This window comes from Tinamus guttatus, unplaced genomic scaffold (assembly GCF_059628265.1).
Source record: "Tinamus guttatus ecotype Peru unplaced genomic scaffold, ASM5962826v1 Tinamus_guttatus_pri_ptg000301l, whole genome shotgun sequence".
In the NCBI taxonomy this organism is placed as follows: domain Eukaryota; kingdom Metazoa; phylum Chordata; class Aves; order Tinamiformes; family Tinamidae; genus Tinamus; species Tinamus guttatus.
In genome coordinates, this window is record NW_028288835.1 from 651,241 (window position 1) to 676,951 (window position 25,711).

Below are 25,711 nucleotides of genomic sequence, written 5' to 3' on the forward strand. Positions count from 1 at the left end.
AGTTTTTCCTAAAATACAGAAGGCCTTCTAGCTGGACATTTCACAGCATTGCGGAATTGCATGTTTACCTCTGAATTCTACTGCATTTTTACAGATCACCAAACCTGGAACCCTTTTTGTTTCCCAAGCAGTCCCAATCCCTCCAATTGATACAGGGTCAAGAATAAACAGTTTAATTGGGAAATTCAGCCTTTACTCTCTATGGAGTATCCTCTGACTCTGGCCTCCTCCTTTCCTCCTCCTGCCCTAAAACTTTTTCTATAATAAATACATTTCTGACTTGGCCCTTTGCAATTGGCTGCAGCATCAGCATGAAGTAGAGAAGAGAGAAAGCAGGGAGCTGACAAAGCTCTCGGAGCCCAGCTCAGCTGGCCTCAGTCCCACCTCGGCTGGCCTCAATCCAGCCTCCTGAAGAGTTGCTGCTTGCTGTTCTATGCATCCAAAAACCCTGTTTAGAAACCTCGGCCAGTGCTTCCCTGCTCTGAGAACACACAACTTACTTATATTTACTGAAGAAAGGTCAAAGACTGAAACGGAAGAACAGCAGCAATATGGACATGGGTTGCTCTGGAAACAGCTTTATGACCCTACAGCTCCCTTTTTTATTCTTCTACTTCTGGAAAGGAGAAAAAAAAATAGGGTTCTACAAAAAGGAGGACAAAATGCATGTGGCTGAAGCGCCAGAAAAGCCCAGACAGACGTCAAGCCTAACAGAATATTTTCTTCTGACCTCTCCTTCTCCCCACAATAAGAACAGGCTTAATCATGGTTCTTCTCACATTCAAAGCATTTCAGGTAGCCTCTGTCATACAGCTGATTTCTTGCTTCAGAATCCTTCTCATTTGTCATCACTACATTCCTCGTTAGAAGACCTCTGGAGTGAATTTTCTAGTGTTCAATACCTTGAAGAGGGAGTTTAAATTTACAGTTTCCGTCCATTTTTATAACTTTTTTTTTTTCCTCACTTTGCAGTCAACACACAGTCCTCGCCTTCCGGCAAGATCTGATATGCAACACACATTTGAAATGAAAATATTTTTTTAAAACCTGGTCAAGGCCTATCTGCCCAAAAGAGGACATTCCTGGTGCAGTAGTTGAAGTTAGGAAATGTTGCTTTGAAGTAAAGTCTCCACATGCAGTAAACACCAAACTATTAACCAAGTAATAATTGTGTGCTTCAGCCAGTAAACGTCAAACAAACACTGATGAAACTGTATCCGCTATACCTAAAATGAAAGAAATATTTTTGAATAAATACTGAAATCAGAACTGCGTTAAACGAGACTTGACAGAATTTGTATCCTCTGCCCATGACGATAGGTGAACTGCAAGGGGAAAGAGAAATTCAGCAGCCCTTTTATTTCTCTATTGACTAACACTCTTTATAGTTGAGCCCTACTCACCTCCCTCTTCTGCTCTCATGTTCATAATTTTAGGTATTGAGAAGTCAGCATTACAATATGGCTGCTGAATCTAAAGCTTAAAATTGTCTTTTTAAACCAGATGCACCACCACATTCAGGTTGTTAGTGGTAGACTAACATACAACATGAAACTATGAAGCTTTGTAAGATCACCAAGAGACTACAGAAGAGTTTCTTTTATGGGAGACTTTTTTAAACACTTCACACACACACACAGGCCCAGAGCAACTCTGCTTTTACTCGTGCTCAATTGGAGCCTTTTTGGATTGCTGTACTCCTTTAAGTACTAAGGGCAAAGCCTCCCTGGAGCCTGTGAAGGTATCAAAGGGCGACAGATGTTAACTTACAGCTTTACAGCTCTCAACCTCAACAGCAACATCAGAGCACTCCTAAAAGGGAAAACATCACCTAGCAAAGGTGAGTAGCTGCTGATCTTGACTGGCTGCTCCTGTGTAGCACATGGCAGAAAAAGGGAATTATCCTGCTTTATCAGCTCTCTATTTTGAAAATAATGAAACTGTTCTTCCTGACCACCACTGCAGCTGACTTGCTTTAATCACCATTACTGGTCAATCACTGTTTCAAAATAGTTTGTTTATACAACCATAAATGTGAATCAACGTTTCAGCGACATCAAACAGCTACGATTTGCCTGTATTGGCTCTATTTGTGCTGTCCTGAACTTAACTCGTAGCAAACTGGCTACAAGCTCAATATCATCTATTTTTATTTGAAGCTGATTTCCATCATCTTACACCTTTTACAATGGCTCTGAAAGGTACTGTGAAACACACAAAAGCTGTAGACCTTTCTCATGGAAGGTAAAGCCAAGGAAAGACCTACAGCATTTGCCTAAGAGAAGAATTTAAAGGCTGCACAATGCTTACGGCCTAGCAGTCCAAGGACAGCAATTGGGCTTAGCAGCCTCTGCTTGTGAACACAGGCTTTACTTTCCTGGGTTCTATATCCAGCAGTTCTGCAGAAACTGACTTGTTAAGTATTGTTATGCTTTATGCAACCCTACCTTTTGTAGAATGTTTTATGATCATTCTATATGGCATGGTTCAACGAGGAAATGATTTATTTTTCTACCTGGCCTCATCTAATCTTCTTTTAAAACACAGATGTAATACAGGACTGACTTCTATTTTCTCTCTGAGCCCCCCCACACACTCTCATACTGCTTTGCTTATACAGAGTAACCCCCAGCACAGGGCCTTTAGTGCTCACATTTTTGTCACTTACCACACACGTTGTTGCCTAGCTTAACTCGAACATAACCATCTATTCCCCATGCTCGCCCCCACGAGTTCTGCACAATCCAGTAGGGGATGCTACCTAGAAAAAAAACATTTTCATAAAACAAGAGCCAACATGAGATTTGAGAGGCATAAAAAGCTTGTAACACCATTCTAATGTCTCATGGCTTTTACTGGTTTGATGACAGAGTACAGTGAAATTTATTACTATCCACACAGAGGACGGAGCTAATATTTCAGTGCTAATAGACTTGAAACACCTGGGTCTTTACGAGGGTCACAAAGCCCCAGAAAGCTACAGGAGGATGGAGAGAAGAGCTTCGCTCCGGGGACTGGCCTGCACTTTCAGAACTGAGGTGGAGAACATCCAGTCTAAGCAATGTGCATTTCATCACGTGCAGCACAGGAGGCAAGCTGCAAGGAAGAAAGCAAACCCAAAACCTGCCGGATGGAGGTTGGGTCGCTCGAAACTCACCTGTTCTGTCAAAACCAGTGATGAGCACGGCATGATTTGCCTTCCCACTGGAGCAGTGATACTGAATGATTCCCCCAAGGTAATCCTGCCAGCTCACTGCATCCACCGTCACCGCCAAGGGGCCCCTCTCCAGCAGCAGCCGCAGCATCTCCTCCTCCTGGCCGCTGCGCGGGGTGTGGGATAGGGCAAGGTTACTTGGGCCAGCACGACAAAGCTACTGGAGAGGTGGCGCTTGCTCAGCGCAAATGATTTAAGAAACAAGTAATTCAACCCTTTCCTGAAAGTTCTATGCACCATGCAGTCAATAGATAGCTCTTTTATGCACCACAATTTATCAAAATAGCATTAGGGCACACAACCTAAGCAAAAAGGTGCAGTTCCATAGATACAACTCTATTAAAATGAAGCAGGCTTCTGGGCCCAGTCCTGAGGCAACAACAAACAACAGCTACATTTTAGATCTCAGTTAATAAAAAAATGCTTTTGACAAGTGATTTTTCTATAGCATTTTCCATCTTTTTTCAGAGAAGTAACTTTAATACACAATAATACACTGAATTACGTACCCCAACATATTTAAAAATACAGGCTATACAACAGAAAAAAATGCTACTATTAATCTTTTACCATTAGTATCCTTGTATAGTAACATAAAGGAACAGGAAATTTCTATCATTGCATGGTATCTGGAAAATGTAAATTTGGCATATACACAATGGCAATGCTATAATTGATTTTAGTCATTTCTATCCAACAGTAATTCACATCCTTGTTAAAATTACAGCTCAGCTTGCAGTTTAGCATGAAGCTATATTGTACTGATAAAAATTAGAAAAAAAGTCATATTCAATACAAAATCCTAAAAGGCTGGAAGTTGTCTTTACGAAATTCAGTTTATAACACTGTTTCCCAAGGAAACCCTCTTCAAGAGGGTGGCGTTATGCAAGCAGTTAAATGCTTAAATAACTGAACACTTGCCAAGTTTTTCAACAAATTCAGCATGAAGCCAAATTCTAGCCTTTTGCTCCTTGGGGCTTTTAAGTACATCCTAATAATTTTTTTTGAGAAGCATATGTCGTCGTTAAAAGTTGTCCAGCATATCTACATGGGGCCACACAGGCAGAGATAACCACGGCTGAGAAGAGCTGCCCGCACGATTGACTCGATTCACTGCAGCAAGGCACAATATCAGAATGTAACCTATTAGTTCTTCTCCAGTACATAGCTACAGGACTGCAGCAGCAGTAACTTCTCAACCTTTGGCTGGTCAACGCACTATAGGCTCTGGCTGGCCCCACAGCTAGTGGGCACAGAAGGACAGCAAATAAAAAGAATCAATAATAGTTACCTGAAGTCATACGCAGCAAATCCTGTTATTGAAACTCCAAAATCCGAGCGATGAAAATAATGGCACAATCCTGTCTGAGCTTTAAAACTGTATTCTGAATCTCTCACCAGCTTTACTTTAGTCTGCAAGAAGGCAAATGAATGAGCATTTAATGCGTCTGGCTTTAGCATTACGCAGACTGAAACAGGCTTTGAAGTCAGCCACAAAGCTCATGCAAAATTCAGTGTGTTCCTAGGGAGATTAGCAATAAGAACAATGGGTCTAGAGATAACGTCTCCAGCTTCCCCGATTTGCTTACAAAGTTACAGAAAGGACTCAAAATTGTTAAATAAATGAATAAATAAATAAAGGAGGTATTGCTGGTTTAAACTACTCTCAAGATAATCTCCTAGCATTATAAAATTTAAAGTGACAGAGGCTCTGAATTCATTTTATGAATGGCATTTTATGAATGGTCATTCATTCTCTCCAAATGATGCTCCCCACAAAGTTATCCTCTCCTCCAGACAGATCAAGAACTGCAAAAATGCCAAGAACTACTACATAAAAAGTTAAATCCGCTTCTGCTATAAAGGTCGAATGCTCATAACAGTATCAGGAGGGTGCCAAGGTCCAGCTGCTAAGTTATTTTATCAACCTTCTCTGCAACCTTTCTTGCCATGTGCAGCGCTCCCTCTGGCTAAGCCATCATAGCCCTGGTTCTGCCCAGCAAGTCTGCTTGGGAACTCTGCTTTGGAGGAACGGAGATGAACATGCTCCTTTTGGAATGAAAAACTAAACCTAGACTGTTCCTAACTGGGGTTACAAGATTCTTCAGGGATCGAACTACGGAGTTCTTTAAAAAGGACAATAGGCTATTTAAAAAATTAAAATAAAAATGTAGGGGATTCTTTTTACTCTTATGACTCAAACTGTCTCCCTAAGTAATAATATTTTTTATCTCAGAAGATATTAAATACTCATGGTTAGATGCATTATTTATACATATTTTGCCTTTTTAGAATGGAAAGTATTAGAAACTACAGTAGGATTTATTTTTGAAACTATGTCTGCATTTTGATTGTTTCAGATCCCAAATGAAAAAAAGACAAATGAAATCAATTTTATTTTGAGGTTTCTCAAGCTCCTGCAGAACAGTCACTCTGGTTGCAGACAAAAAAAAAGGAAGTACAAAGATATATTTAAAATCAGATGTGCTCTAAAGTGTACAGTTAAAAGGAAGGGAAGGGCTCAACGTTTATGAGAAGTGTCAAACCTGGTTCAGCCAGCTCAGAGCACTAACAGTGGATCCACCGCTGCAGCCGTAATTATTGTACGAGCAGTCGATAACCTGCTGTACACTGAGTTCTTCAAGGTTGTTTCCTTTAATTGCATAGGCAGCCTCTATACCACCCACAACACTGAAAGCCCAGCAGCCTCCGCACTGGTGCAGAGAAAAGGAGAAAAGGGAGAGATGATAAGTCAGTTTTGGTTTTGAAACATGGTATTAAGAAGACAAAAAGTCAAAAAGGTCTTCTAATGCTCTTTATTTGCTACCTCATACTTAAACTTTGTTTCTAAGGCAATAATTAAGAAATTGAATCAGTCTTTTAAAATACTGATCTATTTTTCTCCCCTACAGAGAAGAAACTTTGTGGAAAGTTCCTGCTTTGCAAAAACTAGAAATGCATGGATGCCTTATTTTAAGGCTTATGGATGTCTTATTTTAAGGCTTCCTTCCTGACTCACTTTTTACTATAATAAAAACGTCTCTTGAAGTTCAGACTGATGAAGGTTTTTACTGATTATGGTTTTCATTGTGAGAAATGCATTTTCCTAATGCAAGACTGAGACTGAGATTGAAAGCACTTTGTAACCACAATTTTCAACATCTTGGAAAGAACACACTTAAGCAAACACATTACAATTTTCAACAGTTTGAAGAGTTTAATAGAAAAGTGTTACCACTTGAGAAGCAAAAACATGAAATTAAATATAACAGATTCTATCATCAAAGAGCTTTTCTATCCTGGACTTCTCAGATCTTTAAATCGGGGCATTTAACAAAGAAAGGGGAGTTTACTCCTATGAAGATAAGCAGCACAAAGGAAGGACATCAGCGATCAACAGCCCACCTGTTTCTTACCCTACAGAAGCAGCCACGCTCACACACACGACCTCAGCGCACAGTGACTCCTACACCGGGTGCTCCTGAGGGTAACCTCCCTCTGTGCAAAATGCAGGTCGCTTTGTACACGCTCCAGCCACAGCCGTGCCCGTGCTCCAGGGCATCCCGAGACTGTCCCGGCACCTTCCCAACCCTCCATCCTGCTTCACAACCGACCTGCTAGACCTGGCTCTGAGCAGTGCTGGGAACAGGAACGCAAACCCTCAGCACTTACTGTTTGCTGATTTCTCACTTCTGCAATGACTTTCTTGTCCCTCCAGTCAAACTTCTTTGGCAAAGGTTTTTCCTTCCCCTTTGGCACTTTTATGTATCTGGGAAGTTTGTGAGGTATGCTTCTTAAGTAAATAGCTAAACACAGAATACAGACATCTATAAATCTACTAACTTAAAAAATCAACAATACTTATTATAAGCCAGTAAGGTAACTTTGATCCGTAGGTAGAATCATGAGATTACCTTATACATTTAAGGATTAGATGTAACTCATGTATTTTAAAATAATAATCATACTCTATAATGACTTGAAATAACCCTACAGTAATAGAACAGAGAAATTCTATATATGAAATGTGAGTATAGGCTGTTAAGACATCTTAGAACTGATCAGAAATCCATACCTACCGCATAAAGTAAGTTTTGTTTGGAATTATTTAAATAGCCTGAAATAAAATTTGTTAAGTTTTTTTTTTTTTTTTTTTTACTAGAGAATGCTGTTTAATTATTTTAGAGAAAAAAAAATAGTGTGGAACCTCAAAGATGAATAAACAGGACATGTAACAATAAACTTGAATTGCAAGCAAGAAAAGTAAGTTTAGGTATCACGCGTCTTTGCTTAAAAAAAAAAAAAAAAAAAAAAAAAAAAAAAAAAAAAAAAAAAAACCAAAGACAGCAATGTTTGGCAGATTGCTCCCGAAGGCCAGGGCCATCATTGCACAGCTTTAGATCTCCAAGAATCTCTTGTGTTGTAGCTAGGCTTCTCTTGGGAAATGCAAAATGAACAAAATTACGGAGTACTTTCCATCTCTAAAATTGTTGCAATGAAAGAAAGCTTTAAGGTCCAGTGAGAAGAACAAATAGTTTGATTGCTAAGTAAAACTCAGTTTCTGGGAAATTCAGCCTCACAAGACCAGCAGAAAATGAAAGGAAAATTTTGCATCCTTCAGAAGTCCTCGCAGTCTGGTATGCAACATGGTGAATTAGCTGTTTACTAGCACTGGAAGAATCTACAAGTGTGACAGATTCTGCAACAGAGTAACGGAAAGGACAGAAAGAGATTAGTAGCAGCTGAAATATATACCTTTGAACTCTTCAGGAAACAGGTGAGAAAACTGATTTATTCCATAGAAAGCAGATTCATTATCATTTGACGATGCATTCATTAGTCTAATTCTTTTAGCACTTTCCTGAAGGAAAAGAAAACATTATGGACAGGATTAAGTTAGCAGCAGTGACAGAACAGGAAAAATATGTGGTTACCAACAGCTCATGAGCTTGTATGTTAGCCATTCCTAGATTCACCCCAAATTCACCCTGGATTTCCCAGCACACAAATATTAAAATCATTAGCCTAACTTCAAGAGAGGTGCTGAAATAAAAACATTTATTTGTAAGGGCACAGAAAGCAAGAAATCACTACAAAACAGACAAAATGAGTCAAGAACAAGTTGTGTCAAACTCATGCCCTTCTTTGTCAGCATAACAAGCCTTGGGGCTCACAGATATGGGGAAAATATATCTTGACTTTAGGTAAGAGTTATGTTGCTGAAAAGCGACAGAGCAGAGTACGGAAGAGAACAGCATAGGTGCCTGATGACTTGCAAAGCTTCCTCTTTCACCAGCCCCATGCCAAATTCCCGTCTGCCCAAGGCGGACACCTCTGGGACACGGGAAGGAGGCGGCGAGGAAAAGGAAGAAGAAACCAGAGCCGCAGCCCCCGCAGCCCTGGGGACCCCTTCCCTCCTGCTCCCCTGCCCGCGCGGGGTCCCGCCGCCCCGGGCCAGGCCGGCCCGGCTCGCCGCGCCGCGCAGCGCCCAGCGCGGTACCCGCAGCGCCGCCGCCTCCCTCTGCCGCCCGCCGGCCGCCGCCGCCCGCAGCGGGCAGCACAGGAGCGCCAGGAACAGGGCCAGCGCCGCCACGGCCCGCCCGGGCCGCCCGCCCGCCCGCAGCGGGAACGCCCGGGCCGGCGCCCCCAGGGCCGGCGCCGCCATGGCCCGCCCGCCGGCTGCGGCTGCGCGCCCGCCCCGCCGCCATGTTATGGCGGGGGCGGTGCCAGGGGCGCCTCACACCGCCCTTCCCACGGACCGCCCCCATATTTCCCTTTTATTTATTTTTTTTTTCCCCGTCTGCTTTCCCTCTTTTTCCTCCTCTTTTCGGAAACCTCTTTTTCCTTCCAGTCTCTCTCAGGAGACGGTTCCCCGCTGCCCTGCGCGTTACGGGGCGGGGCACGACATGGCAGCCGCCCCGCCGCCGAGGCGGCCGTTGGAGCCGGCCCCGTTTCTGTGTGCCCGGCAGCACGGTGACAGCCGCGGCTTCCCAGAAGAAAAGCCCCAGCGTGATTTACACGCCGTGTTTGGCTGTGGGACACGTGTTGTCCCCGAGAGCCACGCTGCGGGCTCGTGCTGCGCCTGCAAAGGTAGCCGCTCAGTTAAAAATACGATGTTAAAAATCCATACCAAGCCTTCCCTGAGACGTAGATCAGCTGGTGCAGGTGAACTGCACCGTCAGGAGGAAAGTTGTAGTCATTTCCGTGGGACAACAGAGGGTTCACTGCTGTGAAGACACCAGTGGGTAGAGAAGAGCTCTGGTGTCCAGCATGGTTAAGGTGTACCAGAAAAAAAAGGGCGTCTTTGAAAGAAAGTTCGCCCAGCAAACCATTTGGAAGCCGTGCCCTGCAGACACTTGTGCAGCTGCTTGACCATGTGCGCTTGTGGTGCTCCTCGGATGTCCTAGAGGCTATTCGCGAGCTGGAGCACGCAGGTTAGTGTTTGGGAAATAAAACGTGTCACCACGCAAGTATGAATTAAAAGACACATCCCTTTTATTAGTCTGCATTATCAAGTGTTTGACGTGTTTTCTGCTGGCACATTTAAATTGTTCCGATCAGCGTTCTGGCCATGCTCCTCGCTGTGGTGGTGCCTTCTGCCTGCAGGGATGTGCCAGGTCGCTTCGGCACTTGGGCTGCTTGGCTGCTGCTTGGCCTCCCCCCTCCAGCGGCTGCACAAGGTTTTAAAGAACCTTGATTGGCAGCTGCATGAAGTCCCCTTTGTCACACAATCATTTTAAGACTTCCCCCCTCCAGCCCCGTGTAAAAGGGACTTCTGCCCTTTTCCCTGACTGGAATCCATCACCCTGGGACCTGAGGCATCTGCTAATGGAAGCTGTGCTGATCTGTGGTAGTGGAGGGACCCCCTTGTCTGGCTGATCCCCTTGGTCCGGTGCAGTGCCAGGGCGAGACCCTAGGAAGGTCCCCAGGGCACGGAGGGTCAAGGACAAGCATGATATGGGCACCGTAACTGTGCATGCACTAACGAAATACAAGCAAGTTTAGTGATTGTGTAATTTTGTTTTGCATAATATAGTGTAGTGGCACAGGAAAGAAGTTACCTTGCTCTGCAAGCAGCAGAAAGACAGTGAAATAGATGCAATTAAACAGGATTCCTTGAAGTAAGTTTTAATGAGAAGTAAGTTTAGAATTAAGTGATTTTTATTATTATTATTATTTTCCATCAGGCTAACAGCATTGACTTCCAGGAAATTGGTCTACTAGCTTTGCAACTTGCAACTTATTGCTTAGAAACTACTATCTCAAAAGGAGATACATTATTTACTGTTAACATGCAATCACTGCATTCTAAAATAGGCAACTTAGCTTTGCTAGAAGAGACAAATTAACTTTCAGTTATTTTTTAGTGTTTATTTCCATGGACTGTGTATTGCTCATAACTGAAGAGGCGGTTGTCTTCCCAAGAAAAGTTCTTTATTCGATAGAGACGTCAAGAGTTCCTGTGAAACACATGAGGGCAGCAAAGGACCTTTGAAAAGGCAGCTGCAAAACCTGCAGTATATTTTTTTAAAAAAAGCTATTTCAGGAAAATAGATGCATCCCAGATTGTTTCACATTAAGGATTCTACATAGCATATCAAGAGGAAAAGTGTGTTTCTCTTGGATTTGCCCTCTCTATGTGCTAAATAGGGGTGTTGATTTATCTTGTTCATGAGCAGAGAGAGACACTTAGTACTGACAGTGTCTCTGATGACTGCTCCTCATTTTATCAGGGAGAATAGAAGCATAAAAAAAACACAAAAGGTGGGGAATTGACAGCCAAAATGTCTTCGAATGCTTTATTTTTCTGCTGAAATATCATGCTGTTAAAGCACTTTGCACTTGCTGTTAAATGAACAGAAATCCACAAAGGTACATAGAAAGATCTCTATGAACCGATAGTCTACACTGTTTTGAATTATACCCGAGTAAATCCAGCTCTGCTTCATTAAGACAAAAGAAAATACACTTATAAAAGTATCAGAGATAGGCCTACAGAAAGCATGTGGTGTAAAGTCATTTTTTAAATTTTGGTATGAATTGGTACTGGTTCAGTGACACAGAAAAGCCATGTATTTAGTTACATATCACCCCAGACAGGCACGATAAATGCAAAATGGAAGTGTACATTTTGTTTATGTTCCAAAATTGTTTTTTTCTGATAATCCGGTTTAGAATGCTATTACTGTAAATGCTTATTTTTAGATCTATTTTAGTAGCATTTCTTGTGTGTTTCTTTACTCTTCTATCTACTGACTTATGTTATCTCATGGGCTCACAGAGGGCATGCTAAAGGATCACAACAATAATGAATATATATTTAGGAAATGCTACAAGGATCTTAAGCTGTTTTCTTTAAATAAAGATATTCTTGCAATGAAGCCTAATATCTTTCAATTAGATTTGGTGTTTGCCTGGTGCAAATTACTCATAAAGGTATAATAGTGTAATTAATGGGGGAATTTTCATAGTTGTGTGGAGTCAGAGTTTAATAATATGTTATTATTTAGTAGACTAGCTATTTTTTCCCCTTCGTGTTAGATCCTTGATTCCTTTTAGGCTCCTGTTAGAGGCAGAAGTGCACTGAGGCTGGGCTCTCAATGCTTGTGTTTATAGCAAACACAAAAACCCAGTAAAGTGCCAAGCTGCAGATGGGTGTTCCGTGGATGCTGGCTGCCCCCGCGCAGGGCCATGAGGAGAGCGGCCCTCTGCGGGCAGCGGTGCCCTCTGCTCTGGGGAGCGTCTGCGCAGCACCCGCTGGGGCTCCGCTCCTTCGCCTGGGGACAACACGGTTAAAGAACGAGAAAGGAGGCTGTGCTGTGCCCAGCCGCTTCAGGGAGGGAATAATCCGAGGCCAGCAGCAGACAAACTTCAGAAGATTTGTCAGAAAATAAGAGTTCAGGATAAATCTAAGGATTTGTCTATATTACCAACTTGCCGCTTACTAACATAGTTGCACTGGTAATAACTAAGTGTAAACAAAGTAAGCGAGCACTGCGCTCCTGGAATGAAATCTGGTCCTATTTAAGCCAATTTAAGGCTAAAAACACAGCATTGCAGTGGCTAATATTCAAAAACCTTCTGAGTCCCAAGGTAGGCTTTGGAGCTCATATGCGGTAGAGAAAATTATGCACATAATAGCTGCATTTGCAGGACTAAACAAGCTGAGCATGACGGATGGTCAGAGATCCCTACGTGGCCGTTGAAGTCTCTCCTCTTGGAGCTTTCCTTGCACACAACGCAATACCTGCAGGACCTGCATCTCAAACCTGCTGCTTCTGGATCTGAGCTGAGTATCCTGAACACCAGCAAGTCTGCAGTGCTCTTCTGGCCAGGCTTGTCAGCACAGGGGTGAATCAGTGAATCACAAATGAAGCCTGGCAGCAGAGCTAATAATTTATATCAAGTGACCACACAAAGTTTCAAAATACACACAGAGGTGGCTAGATGTTACACTGTCACAAGAGGAGAAATAGCTACTCTCAGTGACACTGAAGGAAAAAATCTTAAAGAGTTCTAGAGAGCTGAAAATCAGCTTTTAAGACTTCGCAGTTCGTTATTTTCTCTGTCCTCACTGCTTTGCCAGCAGCACTTGCCAATGGATGCAACAACGTGGTGTTAGGCATTCCGAGCTGCAAACCTTCTCACATCTGGCTCACTAAAACCTTGTTGTCCTGCTGGCGTTTTCTTAATATCAGAGCAAATGCAAAGCAGTTATTGACAAAAGGTGGAATTAGTAGCCAGCCTTTTGGGAGGAAATTTAGGCAAATGGGTGCTAGCTGATTCAGTGACACAAGCTTATGTAAACATTTATTCATTTAATCATGCTGATTTCTGCCATGGAACAGTTTAATTATGGGAGCTGGATGAAGCACTCACTCTCAGGAGCAATGCTGGTCTGCAGAATCTCCTTTGCCGTTTCCTGTAAATCCTCCAATTAATTTGTCTGTACGTACTTAATGAATTAATCAGTCGCTTTGCTGGTGAAGGGATCTGGAGAGAGGGTGGGAGGACTTGCCAAATTCAAATAAAAGGCAAGGCAAAATTAAAGGAAAATGTTCAGAAATCCAGGTGTGTCTTATCCTACATGCTTTTTTATAGCTTTTTAATTTTTTTTAAGGGTCTGGTTGCTCAGTTCCCTGCTGATGACCATAGCTGAAAAGTGCCGTTTAATCATTGCCACTTTTCATATAGGATGGTTTCTCCCTTTGTCTTATTACGGAAAATGAAAGGATTGTTGAACTGTGAATGAGCTATGACTATTGCTACTATGATTATAACAATACTCAAATGACAGTTTTCCCTACAATGCTCTATATCCCCAGGTTCCTGATGCTCCTGTGGGAACACGAGCAGTGTCGGCCCCATGTCGGATCTGCGTGACAAGCGCGAGGCCAGCGCTGGCCTCGTCACCGGCCTGGGCACAGAACCCGGCGGGATGGAGGGGGATCCCTTTTACATCACCCTGCAGGCTTGCTCAGATCTTGTTGCTTACGAGCCACATGCTAGGTCTGCCATAAGGTAAAATTCTCGCTTGAGGACATGGTATTTTTGTGACGTGAGGTTTGTGGCAGGTTTCTGTTTTTGTTGCTGTGTCCTAAGCGCATTCTGTTCGACAAGAGGAGTGGTTATCCTGCCTCGCCCAGGACCCCTTGCACTGAATTCACTCCTGCCTTGACCATACCTGCTGCTAAAGGTGCTCAATCTCTCTGAAGTCTTATGGACCTTACATGCTAGGAGGGTGGCACCCAACTATCTTTTGTGAATGGAAGGATTAGTACACAGGAAAGTAAATTTAGGGAAAAAATGAGAAATAGCACTCTGCCTTTGGTTCCTCTTCTTTTGCCATGGGCAGCTTATAACTGGAATAGCTGTTATCTCGTTCAGTTGGTATGTGCAGCCAGCATATCAGTGCTACGTCCTTGTCGTGATATTTTAATCTTGTGGTCCTGAGCAGCAGTGCAAACATGCTGTTCTAGGCATCCCTTCCCCCAGAGAGGAAAACAATCTTTCTTGAAGTTGCATTTTATGTGAGAGGTTGGGTGTTCATTAAATGTGAAGCCCTTCATCCTAGTAAAGATCACTGAAAAGTTCATCCTTTAAAAATGGTTTCGGTAGTACGTTCTGCCTATACGTAAGTCATTTGACATTTTTTTTCTCATAGTTTTTTATTTAATGCATTCTAGTTACTAGGCTAGTGATGTTCACAGTATCTATAGTGCATTTGTTGTCATGGTGGAGTATTTAAAAACTAAGTATTAAATCATGATTTGGTAGCATTTGAGGGGAAGTAATCCTTACCAATACTAGATGGTAAGGATTTAATATCCCATTTAACATTTACATTTAAATCTCAGTTAAAATGAAGAATATTACTGCAATATTTTAGAATGTCTTTTGTTAAATAGCTTGGGGTAATTCTTAAAGGAATATTGGGTAAAAGAAATGAATATGTATGGGAATGATGTTCAAGCTAAACTAGCAGGAAAGCTACATTGTAGATTTTATATTTTGGGCCTGTCAGTCTCGCCCTGATGTCAGTGAAAGTCACCAGCCTCTCACCAGATTGCAGTGGTGCTGGTGGAGTGTTTTATGGGTGTTTTTCATTCATTTCATGAATCCTGTGTTCCAATCAGTATAGGCCCTGGCTTTTCTGCCTAACGTGAAGACTTCTGCTGCTTTTCCATGGCATGCTCTGAGCTTGACCACTACTCTCGTTGTTGACAGATTACTGTGTGAGAATCTACAGCACTTTCACCTTAGGGTAAGATGCCTGCCCTTCATTTTAGCTTGAACAGAATTTCTCTTTGGGGTGGTTGGGGAAATTACAACAATATTGCTGCATAACCTTGCCTCTAAGGTGGAGCCAACACCAGGCACGCTGCTTCATTTAGGTGACAATGCATGATACAACATGAACTTTCATGTTTTCTTGAAATCAACAGTTCATCTGCTTGGATTATTAATACTTAAGTGTTTTGTTAAAGCTGAAAACATAGCGAAATCAAGTATCTTTACAGCTGAGGATGAGTATGTATGTTTGGAGCAAGTTTGGCAAGCCAGCGTGCTTCATTTTGACGACAGGTGAGAGGATTCAGGTTCAGTATCTGGTTAAGAGCGGGATCAGCCCGTGACACCTATCACTGTTATCCCAGAGAGCAGAATGTGCTTCCAAACCAGAGCTGACACGTGTGCACACTGCACATAGCTGATCACCCAGGGAATGAGCAGTAATGAGTACCTAAGAGTGAGGTTGTTATTAGGTGCCTTTGTGGCCCAGTATTAAAAAAATATGCGTTGAACAACCAAGCTGTTATTTGGCATAACAATTCACTGTAATTTGCAGCCAATATTACAGCAAAGTATAAGCAATTAACATGGGAAAGCAACTGCCGTGGCAAGAGCAGCGTAGCCTCGCGAGTAAAGAATTGTTTTCAGGAGTCACTTCCCCAGCAGAGCTGTCAGGGTGCTCTCTGCCTTCAATACGTCTGCCTTACAGGGTCCTGCATGGGCTTTGGTGCTGGGCTGCAACTGCCACACAACGTTTTCTTTGAAAAGAAGGGTATGGGAGCTCGGAGCCTACAACCAAGGTGCCCTAGCTAAAATTGGGGAACTCCCCTTTGCTGCTGGGTGCACTAAAAAGCAGGAGAACTCAGTTTCCTAGGAATGCAAAGGCTAGCGGTGCAGTTCTCTTTAAGCAATCTGTTTCTTACCTGGGTGAGAAGCTTTATTTAGAGCTCCTTGTCTTCAGGTCCTTCTAAAGAATGGTTACTGTGGCAGTGAGAAGGAGCCGTGTTTGCTGTGCAGCAGGCGGGAGCAGCAGAGATGAGCGGAAAGGCGGGTGCGAGGAGGGGGCCTGCTGGGCAGCACGGCCGGGCAGAGGAGCACAGCCCTGCGGGGCCTGGCCGCTCCGCCGGCCGCTGCGGGCGCCCCTTGGTCTGCCACGAGGAAGGGAGCCCCCTTCCCTTCCCTTCCTTTGGGGACAGGAGGTGGCGAGAGGAGGGGACCGCAGAGCGCCCCAGCGGGACCTGGCCCCTGCCTGGGTCGCTGCTGCAGCCGGGCCGTGCTCAGGGGATGGCCACGCTGGAGGCTCCTGCTGCCTTGTTGGGCTGTACTGCCGGGTACTCGCTCATGTTCAGAGCGGTTTGTCCTTTCTGTCAATTTTGAAGTTAAGTATGAAGTGTGTGTAATAAGCTACATTTTTCCCCTTGCTAAGTGAAGTATTTTTCTAGGTATGCTAGAATAGCAAGAGCCTCTGTGGCACAGGCACTCTGTAAGCCCTTGGTAAAATGCGGGGTCCCTCTGGCATGCCTGGCTGCCCTCCCTTACATTCCTTCCAAAACTCTCCCGTGAGTTTTACTCTGTGAGCACTTTTTTTCTGGATTAATTTCCTTTTTGCTGAAATACTACCTGTAGGCTAGGAGGGGTAGTCCAGCAAGATGATAAAATCTAAGACAGACTCCACTGCTTGTCCCATAAAACATCACTGCGAATGTGCTTGGCTCCCCAGAGTCTCAAACTCTGGATTGTGAAGTAGTTCTCAGTAATTATGTAAAAGAAAAATAGTGGCTTGAACATAAGCTTAGCACTTGAATGCTCATTAGTGGTATGCTATTTATTCTTAGAGGTGACAAACTCTGACTTCATAGCCTGGTCCTTGCCAATTCAATTTGGTTCTTGTAAACATTGAGAAGACTGAAAATGCAGGAGCAGCAGCTGTAGCGTTAACCCAAATGCAGTACTAAACACACTGCTGGGTAATGTCTCCTGTGCACTCTTGTATCCTACTGATAGGAACAACATCTTGGTGCCAAGTAGTCCCTCAAAGTATGGGAAGAAACAATTGAAAAGAATGATTAATTTGTGATTTTTCTCTTTCATTATTAAAAGTGGGTGATTAAGAAATTCTTCCCATGTGAGTAAACTAATTTGATGAATTGTGGTGATTCAGAAACAGCCTGGATTTACTTTAGATAAATGCAGTCTGTCAAATTAAAATTAGTAGTACATTTTCTGACATCTTTTCAATAGACACAGAAGTCCTAACTGAGACAGGTTTTAAATGGACCTCAATCTTTAAGAGGGATTTGTTGTGACTTTTACCTGGTGCTGTTTCAGGAAGGAGAAAGTGAACAGTTCTTTTACCTGTGTCAGTGAGATATGGGCAAAAGACATTCCTCTGGTGGGTTCTTGTAATCTGATTAAAAGCCATTTAATGATATTTTTATAATATTCAAAGTACTGTCTTCAAAAGTGCTATGAACATTTTACTTTTCTGAACTATAGATACACTGCAATAGAATTACGTGCTGTGCTAAAATTACATAAGGGGATATAAAGCATTATAATAACTTCATTATTATGTTGAAGAGTTAATGTAAAGGAGAAATTCCCAGCACTTTGTTCGCGGGGGATCATTTGAACAGGACTGCAGCACAGTTTGGCTGGTGCTCTGGGGAATCACGGTTCTGGGAAATCATGAACTTAAAGTCTATAAAGAGCTTTTTACACCAGCCTCTAGTCCTGAGAACACTTTTAGCTTAAACTGATAATTGCACAATGAGTGGGAAATGACTTCTGCAGAGCAGGGGAAATAACCATATTCCCAGGCTTTCATAATGAGGAGGGTTTGCTAGCACAGGTGAACAAGTGACTTTAAACTATCCATCGGTATTCCTGCTGCAACCAAAGAGTTGGGACCTCGGAAAAATCAGGCAAAGTGGGAGAGGGCAATGCAGATCGAGAAGAATCTTACATAGATTTGAATGGCAGATCTAACAGTATTTGGGGATAATGATACAGAATGTTAATCTTATTGTCCAGGATCTTGCTTTTAATTAAAATCCACTATCAGTTGTGCAAGAAATCCAGAGTCCAGCAATAATGAAACACCCCATTTAAAGGGAAGTTCAAATGGGTAGCTGTGAAAATGTCTCCAATAAGGGTGTGCTGTTCTTGTACCGCTGCACGTTGGCTTGCCTGCGAGCAGTTGCATAACTAGAGCTGTGCAGCAGGCAGAACGCTCCGGTGTTGTGTAAGGCTCCTCTACACCTCATTCAATGTTCATGTTCAAACTAGAATGTGTTCTAAGGTATGGTGTCATTAAATGATGAAAGCATCTATTTTATGGAGCATTTGTAGTGTTCTTGCACTTCTTTAAGTGAACTAGTAATCAGCAAGCGTGGTAATTGTTGGTCCTTTCTGGCTATTATGATTATAGAAATTCTTACAGAAAATTCTATTTAAAATGCTTGTTTTTATTATTGGCAAGTTTGAAATACTGAGTTTAATTGGTTTGCAGCACTCTATGAAGTGAACCCTTGCTTTACACAAGCTTTGCTGTTTTGAAACTTTTGCTTGACCAGCCAGTGAAAAATGTCACCACCAGCCACATAAACCCAACTCCCCTCCCCTCCTTTTTCATTTCTAATTTTGATATCTGATTTACTTAACCCATTTTTGCTGATCAGCAAATGAGCTTGGTAACAGTGTTTCTAATACTATGCCAAGCTGAATTTCAGATATAACTAAAATTGGCATGTTCTTTTCTGTTTTAGATCTAAATTGTATCTACTTCCAGAAGAAAATCTTGAGTGGCAGCTGAAAGAAAGGTTCATCTTCAAAGTCTCTTTTCTAAGAAATGGGAGAAGATCTCAGCGACTGGAGCGCCTGCCGGTGTGCACAGAGCAGGAGCTGTCAGAGGACGTCCTTCCCGGTGGTCCCTCCTCCGTCCTGCAGGTAACGTGTGATTATCGCAGAGGAAACTTAGAGCAGACATCCCTGGCAACGTCAGGTCTTAAGATGTCATGTTCTGGCAAATATGTGTCCTAGTTTTGCCAGTGCTGCTCTGTCCCACAGAGTTCTGAGGGACTTAGACAACTCTCCTAACTCAGTAATTTGGATTATTGCACCTTAGATGCATTTGCTCTATTTCCTTAAAGCAATGAGACTGTGAGCAGGGTTCCAAAGGAATTCTCTGCCTTCCCCTGCAAGAGCTGCTCCCGGAGCCAGGCTCACAGTGTTGCAGAGTCTGCAGAGAGAAAAAAATACATATATATGTGTTTTCACTGTTTTAGTTCTTAAAATGACTTCTCTTTACTAAATCAGCTCCCTGAAATGAGTGCCTTAACTACTGCTGTAGTCTTATTGACTTTCCTCTCCTGTTGCAATAGAAGTAGATCTAGCAATGCTCTCAAAGACATAAATAAGTTAATAAAAGGTAGAAGTAACAATAAAGCCATGGTGGCTATTAGTATTTAACTTAATTGAAGCGTGATTATCTGCAGAAATATGTTAGCTAAAGCAGATATGGAAACAACAGAAGCAACTGACCTTAAGCAGGTCCTTGATAAAATAACGCAACAAAAACAGTGCATCTGTTTGTGCAAATCACTCTCTTCTGAAATCCATGTGTATATCACTGTCCAATTCATTTCAAAGTATTCAGTGCAGGGATGCTCCTGTAGATTGTCAGACATCCCGTTTGTGAGTCTGTAACATTATAGTTGCATAGAAAATGAAAATAAGGGGTGCGTGATGTATTTTTTTGTCCCTCCTTTAAATGCATTATTGCAAGAAGGAATTCGATGCAGAAGTCTTTCATGTGACCATTTTCTGTATTCAAACTCTTGATTATGTCTGAGGTAATCTCAAGACAGCATTTGTCAAGAATAATTTTACTAAATCTTCATGAAAGTTCAGTTCTAGTTGTGTGAGTTTACGTTTTGGCACAGAGTGCTCCAAGGCTGGCTGCTGGGATGAGTAGGAACCAAGATGTTGGGGAAGTCTCCTCAGACGTTCCGTGGAGATTTGTTTGTATAAGAACACAAACCCTTTTCTGCCCAGGGTCCAGCAGTGTTTCACTAGTTCTGCACAGGGGGATGTGGACACGCAGGGTGTAAATGGGTAGGGAATTGGACACTGTTTTGAAATCCATGGCGCTGTGGTCATTCTGCTTCTGTCTAGCTACAGTAGGAAGCTAGAGTATCAAATAATCTGTGGTTTCTCTTTAATTTATACCTATCTTTGCATATATGTGCACCTACGTTCTGTGTAACTGATTTCCCTTTCTAAAGAAAGAGTTGACAGACACCTGATTTGTACATCTGGGGCTGAAGTACTGTGAATCCTCAATGTCCTTGCTTCTGAACTATCAAATATCCATAACAAACTTTTTTATTCACTTGTGCATTATAAAATAGTTCTGTGTGTATACTCTTTGTTTCCCAAATTTCCTTATTTATTCTGCATTTATTTTGATGAAAAGAAAATGGGCAATTTTTTTTGAATTATGTGTCTGGTTGTATAATTCATTTGAAAACAAAAATGACACTTGCATTTATATGCTCGTGTTTAACAGAAGAATACAAACCACATTCATGCTGTTGTGCCGGCATTTGCAAAAATACATGTACGCTAGAGTAAAATACAACTTTCAAGAGTAATTCATATGAAAGAACCGTAAAGGAATAGGGTTATATACAGACAGTAACTAACTTGTATAATATTTATTCACATTTGTGTACAATTAATATGACAGAAATTACTAAAATAATTACAAAAGGTCAGTTTCACAGCCTTAGACTCAGTTTTGCAAGTTTTCTCATATCTACCTTGATCTGCTTGCAATTTTTTCATGAATATGAGTTCTTCATGGAAAAACTCTCTTAAAATTCAAAAAAACCCACCATGATATATAAAGCACTAAAGCTTTCAAAGATATTCATACTATCTGCACTAGATTATTTTCAGTATCTGTCTTCGGAATTAGCTCTCTAGTAGTATAACCTTACAGCGTTGCCTGTAGACACAACCAGAGCTCCCGTGACTGCAGTAAGTCCCTGAGCGCAGGTGGTGTCAAAGCCTCCCTTTGCTCCGGGCGTTTGTGCGAACAACCACCAAGTGTTCAGTGTGTCCCGCAGTCCTCATCTGCCTTCTCGTTCCAAACTGTGCCTTCATCCAGTGAGTACATTGGAGAAGACAGCACAGATGTCACAACTTGTCCTCCTTATCCAAAATCTTCTAATGTAAAAACAAATACAGAGAGGGTATCTGTAGAAGTGGTCTGTTTTGTATATTAAGGAAAGGCATCATTTGTGAAAAGGTGAAAAATGATAGTAAATGTGACATCTATGTTAAAACTCTGCTGCTTTCCTCCTAAATATACTTTAGACGAGAAGGGCAGAATGGGGAGTCCAGAATGAATAAATGTGGTCACTTGGTGCTGAGTGTGTGTTGTGTTTGTTTGTTTAGAAAATGCTGAAGTACAGTTTGGAGCTCTGTGGCTGTGACACAAGGAACCTAGACTGAGGTTTCGGCCTTGGTGTTATTTACTTGTTTTGATTTAATGTGCTTTGTAAGCAGGCTTCTGCATTGTGTCAGCCTTCAGTTAATTTTGTTTATTTCTGTATTTTACAATTACAAAATGTGTTTTGTACATGTTTTCTCAAAACAATAGATATGGTGGATCAAAATACAATTTAAAGTAAGAAAAAAGAATGAAATGGCCTATTTTTTTCAAAAATTAACCCACTGAATTAACCCACTGAAGAATTTCTCATTTCATGTTGGTATGATGATCCTCCTCATCAAAGGAGGAAAGGGGAAAATAATATAGGTAAAATGTTGCATTTCTGTGGGTAAAAATATTGATCATAACAGAACATGTCCGTTACAGTAGCGTGAGGTTTGGCTCAGTTGGGAGGAGCAGAAGTCTTCAAGGATGTGTTTAGCTCTCGTCTTGGCCACGTTGCCCTGCTCGGGCCTGGCAGGAGTCACTGTGGATGTCGTCTGGTGACGGGTGCTCCCCTGTCACGCCTGGCCCCTTCCCTCCTGTCAGAAAGGGCACGAGTCGGGTGTTATTGGACGCGCTCGCAAAGATGTGTGCGCTGTGCTGGGGTTTCCCCTTCATGATGAAATGGCTGCACTGCAGATGGAGGCAGATTCTTGTTTATACCCTCACGTTAGCCCCTCGCTGTGCCCACAAATGCCAATGCTGGAGTGGTGGGTGTTGCTTGGTAGGTTCACGAAGCCAATAGCTTCTGTGTTCTTGCCCGGGGAGTTCCAGCCGCACTCGGATATCCTTGTCCCTCCTTGCCCTCCTCAGCAGGGCCATGGGCTGTGGATGTCCAGGGCCAGGCAGAGCGCGTGCTCTTGCGTGGTGTCACAAACAGATGGAGTGTCAGCAGCTTGCGGAGGGCAGGGAATTAATGAAGAAATGAACCATATTTGGGCGATATTACTTATGTCCATCACTGTCTTTTCAGAAAGCGGTGAGATGATGAAGAACTGAGAAACTGAGTAGAACTGGTATAGCTTAAAGACCAGAAAACATTTGCACCAGGTGTTTTCTACTATTATTTAGAAAGTCTGTCCTTATCAATCCCAGATAAAATTATTCTCTAAAAAGGAGCAATACCACATTCTGCACTTATTGAATTTAAATTCTATAAGTCTTAAGTTCCTTTCCACTGGTCTCTTCCATTTAGGACAAGCTGAACACTGCAGCCAGTTTCGCTGTATTTGTCATGAAAATAAAGGCTGTCTGCAAGGCAAGAGTTCTAATTGTTCAGATATACTCATTCAGAATTTGGGAAGCTGCCAAAAATCACTTGAAATTTTGCTCTTGTTCATGCTGGAAACTATGCCTTCTTTTTAAAGTGCGAATTGTGGCAAAAAAGATAATATAAACATAACTTTCTTGCAATTAAAAAAATACGTAGTGTTTTAAATAAGCCCTAAAAGTTCAACAGCCGCCCCCTGCCTCTCGAAAGGTTCCTTCTGAGAGAGGATATCTGCTGTGCCGGGAGTTCCAGCAAACGGGGCCAGTGCACTAGACGGGAATGATCTGCTGCCTAAGCTGGAGAATAAGGCTTGACTGGCTCTCTGCATAGATTCCTGTGTTGGTGCAGCTAACCAAAAATGTGCGCATAACATATATATATATATATATATAATATATATAACTGCTGTATGGTGGTTTCCCTTCCTTTTCTTTTTTTTTTTTTCTTTTTAAAGTGCTGCTATCCCATTCTTATGCTGCTAGATCTGTGTGCTGAAGAAATTTATATATAATATTCATTCTGCTTCCTGTTTATTGTTTAACAAATACCCCCTAGGCTGGTGTTCTTAATCAAGCCTTCAGTATTTAGACGGAGAATCAGTTTGTGTACTTGAGTATATTTGCACCATTTGATCCATAAGTAATCAGTGCAATTAAATCCATGATCTGAATACACAACTAATGGCCTGTGAAGGAGCACACAGGCTGTGAAGCTGCTCGTTCAGGGTTAAGTTAGCAATACAGCTCCTGGGATCGGGCCACTAAACAGGCGAGTGTTTGCCCTGCCTCAGCCTCCCGCCGCCAGGACAGGTGTGGGGTGACGCTCTGCATGTTCGTGTGGTCCTGGGGATTCCAAAAAGCAGGGCTTGAAGCACTTTCAAATTGCTTCTTGCTTTCTAATTGGCCTGAATTTTGGATGTTTGGATATATTTTTTTTGATATTTCTATATGCCGGGTACCTTGCACAGATACCTACAATACCAGGTTCATCGGGCAGAAGAGGCTGTATCTATGTACAGAGGAGCCCATTCTGACCGTAGAATGAAGTAGACCTTTTAGATCACTGAAGAATAGTGATAATAGTCCTTCAAGCATCCTTATGTTATTTTAAAAGATACTATAATTTTTGCTATATGTTTCAATAGCTTTTGAGAATGAGATGCATTGCTATCGCAACTACCATTTTTGAAAGGTTTCTTTTTTTTTTAAATAGGGAGACTAGAAATATGACTTCAGTTCTGAGGTTCTGTATTTTTCTGTGTTTTTTGGTCAGTGCCCCATGGCCACCTCGGCCTTGGAAAAAATTTCTTTCACTGAATGTTGTCAGCCATAAAACTGAGCTTTCTGACCGACTGGCAGAGTTCTTCCTGAAAGTAATTACACCTCAGAGCTTTCCTCCCGCGGGGACGCCGGCTCCAGCAGCCTTCACCTTCAGCTGACTCTCCAGCCAGGTTTGCACCGAGCTCTGCATGCTCTAACTTCACGGTAACGCCGTCTACAATGTCATTTCCTTTCCCTTTGAAATATTACCTGTGTTGGCAGAAGCCCTCCTGCAGACATAGTCACATGGGCAAAAAAACTTCATTCAAGAGGAAACGCTGATTCTGCTCGTTGCATTGGGGTATTTGTTAGGAAATGCTGCAGGGGTGAACATGAAATGGCATCTGTGTTAAGTGAATCTGCTCACCTCTCTCCTACGAGTGGGGAGGATGTAACCCAGAACTTCCCTTGTTTATATGTTCAACAGTGTTAGCATTTATACAAGTTACCTACAAGCTTTGTAAAATCCAACATCTCCTCATACTTCATACAGAAGACTAACAGTTTGCTTTTGTGATAAAACTTTTTTTCCTGGACTGCACTTTCATAGCTATGTTAAAACCGTAGCATAGTTTACTTTGATATGCAAAATACGTTTTTTTTGTAATCCTTTATGTTGCAAAACAAGCTGCTATTCACTTAACTAAAACTGCTGCATAGCTGTTCCAGTGTTTCAAGGCAATTATCAGCAACCTGCAACACGAGATTGGTTTTCATGTAAAAATGCTGAAGTGAATGGATTTGATACAGTATGTTCAATTTACCTTCCTGTTAAGTGGCCTAAACAAATAGAATACAGCAGCTTTTCAAAATAAAAAGGTTTTCTTTCATCAGATTGAACATTTGTTTTAAATAACTATCATTAATCATCTATTTAAACCAGAAATCATAAATAATCCATCTTTTGATCTGCTTGCCTTTATCTAAATTTGGTCTAGGATAGACTATGATAAGTGAGACTGATAAAGCTTCTTATTGTAAAGACACTAGTGTTGCTATTCACTCTCTGTGCTACGCTGCACTCACTGGAGTAACCTTTCCAGCTCTGCACAGACGAGGTTGTTGTTTTCCCACAGGACAGAAGGGTTTGGGCTTTTTGTGATGATAGAAGGAGTTGGAGAATACCAACACCTATTCCTGTATGCTGCTCTCTGCAGGCTCCCCGGTCGCTCCGGTTTCCTGCGCGTGGCCTTGGGGCAGAGCGGAACCGCAGCGCGCAGCCCCCGTCACCGTCCCGCGGCGCCGGGTGAAGCGAGCCGTGCTCCGCGCCGCGGGGCTCGCCGGCACACACACGTAACGTATGGCCTTGCAGGGCTTGCCAGCAACCACCTTGTTATTCTGCTTGCTTGAGTAAAATGAAAAGTGTAATATCTTCAACCTCTTTCATCTAGAGACAGATATAAATCAGGAGTCTTTAAGGCTATCACAATTCATCTTTTCTCAACCATCCCTTCTTCCATACACACACTTTAAAACTGAAGCCTTTGCTTTCATAAATTTCAGTTTGACATGTTCCTTAAACTGTGAAGGCTCAAAATTCATTAAATAGTTCTCATGAGAAAACTCACGAAGCTACTGCAAGATGAATGAGAAAGTTTTCATATAACTATGAACAT

At 42.3% G+C, this 25,711-nt stretch overlaps 1 protein-coding gene across 1 annotated transcript; it reads right to left on the reverse strand.

Moving 5' to 3' along the window:
* Nucleotides 1–1,098: 1,098 nt before the first annotated feature.
* Nucleotides 1,099–8,879, reverse strand: CTSO (cathepsin O). The gene is made up of 8 exons (XM_088528137.1): nt 8,715–8,879; nt 7,970–8,075; nt 6,887–7,020; nt 5,761–5,928; nt 4,506–4,627; nt 3,158–3,321; nt 2,669–2,761; nt 1,099–1,226 (listed from the first exon to the last, which is right to left on the reverse strand). Exons 1-8 carry the CDS (start codon nt 8,877–8,879, stop codon nt 1,192–1,194), a joined length of 987 nt encoding a protein of 328 aa, XP_088384263.1. The 3' UTR covers nt 1,099–1,191.
* Between the last annotated feature and the right edge of the window lie 16,832 nt (nt 8,880–25,711).

What these genes read in the sequence shown, in the direction of transcription:
- CTSO (XM_088528137.1), bottom strand. Translation starts at nt 8,879, where the DNA reads ATGGCGGCGCCGGCCCTGGGGGCGCCGGCCCGGGCGTTCCCGCTGCGG. An exon ending in TTTGCTGCGTATGACTTCAG is followed by an intron (nt 3,322 to 4,505) that starts GTAACTATTATT and finishes CACCCCGCGCAG; the next exon opens with CGGCCAGGAGGAGGAGATGC. An exon ending in GCTAGGCAACAACGTGTGTG is followed by an intron (nt 1,227 to 2,668) that starts GTAAGTGACAAA and finishes CTTTCATTTTAG; the next exon opens with GTATAGCGGATACAGTTTCA.